At 34.1% G+C, this 10,441-nt stretch overlaps 1 protein-coding gene across 2 annotated transcripts in view; it reads right to left on the bottom strand.

Moving 5' to 3' along the window:
* Positions 1–318: 318 nt before the first annotated feature.
* Positions 319–10,441, bottom strand: part of ANTXR2 (ANTXR cell adhesion molecule 2) — a 155,774-nt gene continuing 145,651 nt past the window's right edge. For both annotated transcript variants that reach the window (XM_025385226.1, XM_025385225.1), the window contains exon 17: positions 319–3,563. In XM_025385226.1, coding sequence (XP_025241011.1) covers positions 3,525–3,563 — 39 coding nt within the window. In that variant the 3' untranslated portion in view covers positions 319–3,524. The remainder of the gene's footprint in view (positions 3,564–10,441) is intronic.

Genomic DNA, 10,441 nt, shown 5'->3' with positions numbered 1-10,441 from the left:
AAACTCTCAAAAACTTTCTAAAGTAATGTGATGCTATAGAAAATGCTAGTAAAAGCTAACCAACATACAATATATGCATGGACTAGGAAGTTATAATTCCTTATACTTGTAAATGTGACCTGATTACATTCTGCCTTCTTAAATTTCAAAAATAACATACATAAGCTGGTCTATCAAAATGTTTTAAACACCTAATTATCCACAATATAGAATTTGTTTCAATTTAAAAATAAATAAATGTATCTGCCTCTAAGCAGTAAACAATGGTTAGTGATACTTAGATAATACAGTTAAGTTCACAGAAACACCCAAATCTTATATCTAGTAAGGATTTATTATAACAAATATTGAATAATTTATTATTTAAATGGTTAGAATAAAGTTCAAGGGAAATATAAGCAACCTTCTTCTTTCTCTAACAATTTGAAATACATGGGGGTTTAAACCTTCTATATTTTTGTCAAAATAGTAATTAACCATAGATGACAGATGCTGCTCCCTAGTCAATGGAAGGTCTCAAATTTTACTCTGCATCTCATTGGGAAGGAAATATAAATTTTTAAAATAGAATTAACTTGGGGAAAGGCATCAGTGCTGCAACTCTTAGCACCAAATGTTTTTTCTTGGAGCACCAAATGCTCTAAGGAAAACATTCCAAGTATCAAAGTTTTCAGATAGATAAATATTTATGGATCAAATCCATAAAGAACAGACATTGTTATGAAATATATATAGATGCCTTCAAAACTTTCTTTCTAGGCAGAGTAGACACATAAGTTAGGAGTCATTTCCCACTTAATTGTTTTTGCAACCTTATGCAACACGAATGGTTTATGTGCAAGACTTACTCATTTTTACACAGAAAGTAGATCTTGACTGACATGATGTCCAGAAAATCAAACAGAAGCTATTTCTCTATATAAAATATAAAATGTCATTAAATTTATAGAAACGGCTTTATTTTAATCTTTTTCGGTTGAAAAGTATAGGGATTTTTGATCTGGTCTTTTGGTAAGAAAATAACACTCTTTAAAACAAATTGTTTTCAATTGCTAGTTAGTATAATTGGAGAAAAGTATAAAATAGATCTGGTTCATATCTTTAAGGGCAATGAAATTCCATCAGTCTTTGAACTTTATTAATGGTATTTTTTCAGTCTACATATAGACCATTGCCACTTCCTCTTCATTAAGAGCTCTTGATAGTAGCTGTATAATAATCTACAGAAAGTTACTTTTCCATTTAAAGGCAGAGGTTAATTTACATTGTTCATGCAGCACCATGTAAGTATGCTACATAATTCTAGAGAAATTTAAAGTAGTTACCAAAGAAAGATAGCTTTAGCTTCTGTAGTATTCTCAATGATATTAAAATAGCAATTGGTGAGCACTCATCAGAAATGAAGTGCCCATTTAAGGAAGCTGCATTAAGTCTTGTTCCAGATGCAAATGCAGAACAAAGGGATATAATAACTCATTGCAGAAAGGGTTGGGTGTACTATATCAGGCTTCCAAGTTATACTTGCATATGCAGCTACTGCCAATAGTATCATCTGTGAACATGAGGGACATTTTGGAACTGAATAGAATTCCAACCCTGAAACTAAGCAGAACAACTGCATATTCAACCCAAGAAGGCATTAGCTTTATGTAGGCTTAAAGAAATGGTAGCACAGGCATAGGTAAAATTTTTATTTATGAATGTGTGAACACATGACTTTGGATCCAGCCAGCCAGTGACATAAATAAACTTGAGCAAAAGTTTCAAGCTAGAGGATATATATGTATAGAAAATTATATATTTGTGTGTGTGTGTAAGGCCTCTTGGAACAGTGCCACAAACCTGGACACCAACCAACAGAATACTCCAATCCTTTGAAATTTCCATTAAGAGCACAATGGGGGTAATTATACCAGGATGCTCCAATCGCTCTTTCCATCTTGTGCACTCGCATGCCCGCCAAACATGAAATGTTCGCCTTCTCCCTTCCAATGTGATGGTTGTTGAACTTATTTTTAGTGTCATTTGATAAGCCTTTGTGCTCGCAGAGAGACATCCCACTGACCCAGCCACTGGTCATTGTCTATACCAGTTCACATCAAAGCAGGCGCACTTTGTCAGGTTTCCAGTCGAATATCCATTTCGCATCTGAAGTACAGTATCGAAAGTGACTAGATCATTTGAGCTTTTTTCTTCAGCTGCTGCTTTCCTCCCCCACAGTGTTTCTGCCCACGCTAACATAATTTGGCATCGTCGACGTGACACAATGGTGGTTTCTCTAAAAAATTATAATACATACATCGTCAATGTTTTGTGATGGCAATCCTCCTGAAGATTTAATTTGTAAATTGAAGAAAGGAGGTCTTTTTCCTCTACTGAATCATAACCAAGGTAGAGTGCCCCTCAAAATCCAAGTAATGCGCATACAGTAATAGGTCATTCAATGTCAAAAGGCATAAAAAAGATGAGCAAAATCTTCACAGGCTGCTGCTTGCTGTTGCTTTTAATTATATTAATTAAACTTTGAAATTTTCATGCAAAGAGAGTTGCTGGCTTGTGACGCTGAAGAGCCCTTGGAGACTTGACGAAAGAAAAAACCCTGAGCGGAAGCTTTGTGGTGACTGCTTCCTTTAAATTAAAAGCAAAAGAACTTCTAGGTATGTTTATAGCTATTCATGCTTTATGCACTACTAAATCCTAAACATAGGAAAAAGAGGAATCTACCAGTTATAGGGACAAGTTTGCAAAGCACAAGGCCCTTGCACTCCACTCAAGATCTCTGGCTAGAGGCTGTCTTTCTGTGGAATAACGCTCTATTAATTTTCTTGTCCCGAGTGCATAATGAAAGAAAGGTGTCTTCGAAAACTAAAGGGCAAAATCTTGCTTGCTACCAATACCTTGAGGCATCTTGTCTACATTTTGTCATGCGTGTGCACTTTTCAGTGTTAGAATGACAAGATTTTCCAGTCAGAAACTTCCCGTAAGGCACACTGTGATAGGGGACTTGGAAGGATTCTGTGATCTGACATAGCTATAAGGCAATGGACTTCTTTATTTACTTAGCCTGGTGGGAAATTGTATACTCTGCCTATGGATAAAGATCTTGCCACATAAAAACACAAGTGCCATGTTTCCATGTAAAAAAACTCCTATCTTCCATCATGGCCAGTTGTTTTGGTATCATCTTCATGTTGTTGCTGTTGTTGCTTTTTCCTCTTCTACACATTCAAACAAACTCTCTTGTACAAACCATAGTCTGCAGGTCAGTGTTCCTCTTTATTTTCAATGTCATAAATCATGAGTTACCACTGAGTTTCATCACCTCCCATGTAGATGGCAGAACAAATGTTTGGAAATGTTTGGTGCAAGCAAAGCAGAAGGCAGAGAAAACATTTCCTGACTGAGAGGAATTAAGCTGCTCTTCCAAAAGCTTCTGAAATGCACTTGATTTTTTCCATTTGGTTGAAAATCAGCTATGTGAAAATGTGCCATCTTCGTACCGTCTTGGTCTTCCTGCTTCCGTTTTACTGAGATGGAACTCGGGAGAAGTTTATGCACCGGCCCTGAGGAAAGAAATAAGTCCATATTGAAATATTGAAGCCATTATTAAAAAAGCATGAGAACATCTAGTTTTCCTACCATGATATAATAAACGATTACCCAAGGAAAGTAATGTTAACATGAGACATGAAGTCATAATTTTTTTTTTCTTGGTTTAAAGCATGATGGTTCATTCAGATCTTTTCCACAGTAAGTTCACCTATGAGATGGTATGGTATAATTAATATGGAAAAACAATTATGGAAATACGATTTTGTTACTATTATCTAAAATACAGCATTACTATCAAGGCCATAAAAATATCAAAGACACAACCCGATATACTTCTTTATGTAATGAATTAAAATGAAAATATTCTCTTATGCAAGCTGGTGCTCCTAAAATGCTATATGAAGATCACATTTAGTAAGCAGTAAGAGACTGAGGATGAGGAATCCCAAAAAAGGGATTGTCATCTCTTTGTAATTCCATTTCATGAAGGGTTTTTGCAAAATCATGTCTATTGTTACGGACCATTTCGCACCACTGCACACCACCATCATGTGTTCATTTCAAATGGTGACTATTTGCACTTACACATTTCCAAAGAGGATTTGCCATTCTAATTTCTTAACACTTCTATGAAAGTTGTGTGGACACACTGTTCCATGTGTATTGCAAATAATCCAGGAAATATTTGAAAACAAAGTTCCCAATGAGTGATAAAAGATACTTTCCTTTTATCTCTTTGGTATGATACTACTGATCCACTGTACCAACTAAATCATTCCCAGATTCCTCAACCAGCCAAAAGCTAGCATAGTGCTTTCTACATTAGGGTCAGGATTATCACCCTATTGAGATTTCTGTATTTCTTACAATAGCTGCTCTCAAAGCGTTTTAGATTTTAGACTGTCTCTTTATTTCCCTCTAAATGTAAGTTTGTTTTTAATATCCAAAACATGCTAAAATTCAAAAGCAACAAAACATTGTTGAAAAAGAATGGTTGGAATGTAAAAGCAGAATTTTTGTCCATTTTACTCTCAAAAATGACTGCTTAATAAATTTGAAAATTTCAGAAATTAATGAAGAAACAGAAAAGCACAAAAACAAAACAGAACTAGGAATTTCCATTCGTTTTTTTCTAAAAGACAAACATTCATCACATTATCTGTCTTTTAAATACTTTTGGAGGCAACATTATTACTACAATTGCCAATTTTTATTACTTACTCTGCGTTAATGTCTACAAATCACATCAGTGCAAAAGGAAGTAGGAAAAAAGCAGATAGAGGATCAGATTAAAATGAGGTAAAAATTCCTTACTGATACAGGTCATAGGTCATGTACTCAGACTGTATTTTTGTGTTACCTAGAACTTTCAAACAAGATTTTTAGAGTGCATATTAAGTGAAGAGGTGCTGTTCTCTAGATTAGCTAAGGGAGCTATGTATGTTGCCAAAACACAATAAAACAATAAAAGTGTTATTTTCACACACATCAGGTTTCATGGTTAGAAATACTTTTTCAAGAGGAACAGGTAGGAAAATGACATCATACACAAATAATTGAGCCAAAAAAAAAAAAAAAAAAAGCAGTGCTTCTAAAACACGGTAGTATATATATTCAATGAGAAATAGATTTGAACTATGCAATTCAACAGTGATGAACATTTAAAATATTATCTTCTGGCAATTTTCCAGAATTGAACAAATATATGAGGAATGATATTATGACAGCAAAGATAAAAATTAATGACATATTTGTCTTGTGTATTTGTAGATCAAAAAGTAATAGTTTTCTCTCTTCTGTACAATTTTGAAAATAATTGATTATCAATCTCTATTTTCACTTGTGTTTTATCACTTATTAAATTGATATAGATACAAGGATTCTTCTGTGACCACTTCTTTTCTATATGCCATATTAACTTTAGTGTGTAATGACTAGTAATGGTTAGTAGATTATTAATTTACTTGAAGCAATTGGATAGTTTAACAAGTGAGATTCACAATCTACTCAAATTCTCAAATTCACTTTAATACCTAAATTGTTCCAGAACTAAATTATTTATTTCATTTGATGTGGTTTAATTAAAGATATGGAAACTTGAAGGAAGAAAACTCTGTTGATTTTGACTCTGAGGTCCTTATTACAACTCTTCCAAAGCTTGGTATTAAGTATCAATTATCAGCTGCCAAATGTCTCTAGATTTAAGCACCAAAAACATAAAGAAAAACCTATTAAATTCAATATACACCTATATGTTTTAACACACACCCGTTAACAAAAACAAACAAATGCTCTTCCCCCCTTCTGATCATGGACTCAGTGCTTTTTACTTTTATCAACAGTTGATAATGTCTGGGTGTGATTTTATTTTTCAAAAATTTAAAAGGAGATGACTTCGGGAAATCTGTTCAAGAGTCACTGTTAAGCATTTCCCAGTTTTCCCAGTTATGGGGCTCCTTATCCCAAAGATCCCACTGCATCTCCACTGTAGCTGTACTACATCATGCCATAATAGTGTGCTCAAATATCTAAAAGGAAAGATAACAGTGGTTAAATCTCAGCAATCTAAAGATGGAGTATATCTTCCAGCCTCTGCCACTTCTTAACTGTGTGACCATGGGTGACTTATTTAACTACTGTGTACCTCAGTTCCTTCATCAGTAAAATGAAGATTTAAAAATGGGCCTATTCTTAAGGCTGTTGTAAAGACTAAATTTGTTAAGCTGTATGAAGCACTGAAAATAGTGCCTGACATACAGCAAACTCTCAGTAAAAATCCACATTGTCAGCTGGGTGTGGTGGCTCACGCCTGTAATCCCAACACTTTGGGAGGCCAAGGTGGGCGGATCACAAGGTCAAGAGATCGAGACCATCCTGGCCAACATGGTGAAACCCCATCTCTACTAAAAAACAAAAATTAGCTGGGTGTGGTAGTGCCCGCCTGTAGTCCCAGCTACTCCAGAGGCTGAGGCAGGAGAATCGCTTGAACTCGGGAGGCGGAGGTTGCAGTGAACCGAGATCGCACCACTGCACTCCAGCCTAGTGATGGAGTGAGACTCTGTCTCAAAAAAAAAAAAAAAAAGAAAAAAGAAAAAAAGAAAAAAAGAAAAACAAACAAAAAACATATTGTTATTATCCATATTCCCTCTATGATGTCATTGCATAGGTCTAATATAGAGCAGACTCAATAATTTCGTACTTAGAAACAAGTGAATGGATGGATGAAGAATGAATGAGTTCACGATCACATAGACCTCCACTGGTGGTGGAGCCAGATCTCAAAAATGAGAAGATAGAGTAAGTATGAATCTGAGGGAGAGAAAGAGGATTACCAAGGAGAAAAATAGTGGAAAAGGAGAGAAGAAAATATGGAGAAAATACATGAGAGTAGCACAAAAGAGGAAAAGGTAAGAAAGAAGAATCAAGAAAAATGGAAACTTTTGGCTAGAGGGAAATATTTTATTCATTATTCCATCAGGAATCTTACTTCCAGGCAATTATTTCATATTGGCTGCTGCCATCTGCTTACTGGAAAATTCTAAAAACAAGGCAACGCATCCCAGTTGTAAGTGACCATGATTAGATAGCATTGTCCTTCAACTATCCCCAATACTAGCTTACAAAGCACACATTAGTGATAACGCTAATTATGTTTAAGGTCATGGATGTTGGGCTGCCATTTATATTACAGCAAGAAGTCAATGCCAGAACACTGCAGAGCAATTTTTATTTGCAGGAAATGGAATATGACAAGGCTTACAAGTCTGTCATATCCTCATGCTTATAATGTCTACACAATAAAGGTATGTTATCAAGGTAGCAAACAAAGCCATATAAAATAGCTTGAACATGCAACTCATCAAAGAACCGTACAGAATGGAAAGTCCCTAATGTTTCTTTTTTCTGAGACTATTTCACTTTTATAACAACTAATACAAGTGCTAAAAATAACAAGTTAACTAAATGGTGTAATAAGAAACTATTAAATTTAAGCTAAATATATAGAAGAATACATATAGACCTATATTTATTATTATTTTAATACTTTATTCTCTATATAGAGGCTAATACTAGTATCAGGTGACAGGATTACATACCCTCTAAAATAAACCATCCTAACGTTTTAATATGCCAAAATAGAGGAACATAAGATTTCCATGAGCAAGAGTTAAAGTGAATGAATGTATAATATTATGCCTGTATTTCTTTTTTTATTTTTTTGAGACGGAGTCTCGCTCTGTCGCCCAGGCTGGAGTGCAGTGGCCGGATCTCAGCTCACTGCAAGCTCCGCCCCCCGGGTTTAGCCATTCTCCTGCCTCAGCCTCCCGAGTAGCTGGGACTACAGGCGCCCGCCACCTCGCCCGGCTAGTTTTTTGTATTTTTTAGTAGAGACGGGGTTTCACCGTGTTAGCCAAGATGGTCTCGATCTCCTGACCTCGTGATCCGCCCGTCTCGGCCTCCTAAAGTGCTGGGATTACAGGCTTGAGCCACGCGCCCCGCCTATGCCTGTATTTCACAAAGTAATTCGATAAACTGGAACTCAGGTGGCATAAGTGTTTAGAGAATAATATAACATGCAATATATGTTATTATTATGAAGAAAATATTAATTTTCTCTATTTTCTGAAGATTTAATTAAATATTCTTTCTAAACAATTTTCTTGATTTAAAATCATGCCCTAATCATGCATGTAAATCATGAGTAAAATCTAAATATACTATTATTGTAATGCTTTAGGTAGCACCCACACTACTTACTCAATTAGGGAATCAATACAACCAACTTGAATTTGATATCATGCCTTATAAATCACTGAATCATAAACTTTAACAATAACAACATTTAGTCAAAATAAAATTGAATTAAATTAGTATTTGCATTAGTTTAAAATGAACTATAAATATATTACCTTATTTTGGTTTGGGATTTTAATACTCTGGATTCAATAAAATCATTGTTAAATTTATTAATTTTGCATGACATAAAAATTTAGAAGTAGAACTTATTAAATATTTATAAAAATTAAGGTTCGGCAGAATAAAGATAATTTTATCACTGACTTTATGCTATAGTGAAATACATTTAAAATACATTAATTTAGGAATCATAGTTATTCAGATATGTTGTAGTTGACCTTTATATATTACAGAATTAGGCAAATTAATCTAAATAAGATTACTCTGGGTATGTTTACCAACTTAAAATTTGTATAGCCTATAAGAAGTGCATTTATATATTAATAATTGAATCATTAAATTATGATCTTTTTATGGCAACATTTTATTTGCCTAATATAAATTATGACTTTAAAGAAACAAAACTGCCTCCCTTCTAAAGAATACTGTTTTATGCAAACTTATATTGAAAACATTACATAATTAGTGAGTTACTGTGGCGAGAAAAGAACTCTTGTGCATTGCTAGTGGAAATTAAAATTGTCAAAAACTATATGATAAGCATAGTATAGAAAAAATGGTCTTTAAAAACTTACATTCTTTGACTCAGTAATTTCACTTTAGGAATCTAACCTAATAAAATAGGTAGACTGAGATTTCAAATATTTACTATAGGATTTTTATATAGTCAAAAATATACTCAATTTGTATTTATTTCTGCCCAACAATCAGGGACTAGTTGAATGAATTCAGATTCATCTATTTTACTCTATTATGTAGCCATTAAAATAAGGAAACTTTCTAAAGATGAAAAAAATGGTAACTAAAAATATGATATGATTGTAATTATGCAGAGACTTTAATAGACAATACACCAGCATGCTACAGGTAATGGGACAGCATATGGCTTCTTGCATTCTATGTTTTATCTTTTCTGCATATTCAAATATTTGCTAACTTAAAACGTAACATTAGTTTTCAAAGAGTGAATTCATTCAGCAAACATGCAATCATTTTTCAACATCTATATTTATGTCTTTAAAAGTCAGCCCAAGAATTTACTAACTACTCACTCTTTGGAATCACCACCAACTTCCAGCTATGCCAAAGCTTTTCAGCACTGTATGTGCCCATAAGTTAATTCTTTTACTCATCTTTGAGTTGTATTTTACAATTACTATCCTGGTGTACCCACTGTAATGCAGTTCGACTTCAGAGCACATTTATATGGTAGAAGATTTATTAATAAATCTTATAATCTACCGTCAGCATTTTCTTCTTATACAAAATTATAAGAGTTTCAATAAAATGCCTGTTAAAGCATTTGGCAAGGTCACAACTGGCTATCTAATTGTTAAAAATGTTTTTGTGTATATGTGTATAAGTGCATGTCAGCACACAGGTACAACCTACCTTATGCCCTGTGCATGCTGGAGTTCATTACATTGAAATAAATATAAGAGAGGCTCTTTAATTTTCACACCACATCAAACTTTTAACCACATACCCAATATCTAGGGCATATAATTTCTCTATGCAATTAATATTATAGAATATTTATACCTCAGGTATTTATCTGTAATAATGTTAGAATCCTTTCTCTCCCTATCAGTTGGCAAAACTACTCTCAGTTGACTCTAAGTGGAATGCTAGCCATTTATTTCTCTAGGTCAATAGTTTTTTCATTGTGTAATCCATGAAGTCCTGTGGCTTTTCTGCAAGGTGCCTCAGAGGTCACTGTGGCTGGGGCAGTGCATGAGAAGGGAACAAGCAGGCACAATTGCAAGCCTCTCAAATCTAATGCTCCACTCTCATCTATCTTTTAAAATTGCAATTCAGTATAAGATTTTGTCTGTGCTAAAAATGTAGTTTGATAACTAATAGTCCAGATATTTTCACACCTGTGTCAAGTCAGATCACTAGTAAACTATCTGTATATATAGACTTGATTTCTTTTCTTTAGATCTTCTCATAGATCTACATAAACAATACA

This window comes from Theropithecus gelada, chromosome 5 (assembly GCF_003255815.1).
Source record: "Theropithecus gelada isolate Dixy chromosome 5, Tgel_1.0, whole genome shotgun sequence".
Lineage (NCBI taxonomy): Eukaryota > Metazoa > Chordata > Mammalia > Primates > Cercopithecidae > Theropithecus > Theropithecus gelada.
The sequence above is the reverse complement of the archived record's forward strand: the minus strand, read 5'-3'. Positions and strand labels throughout refer to the sequence as shown.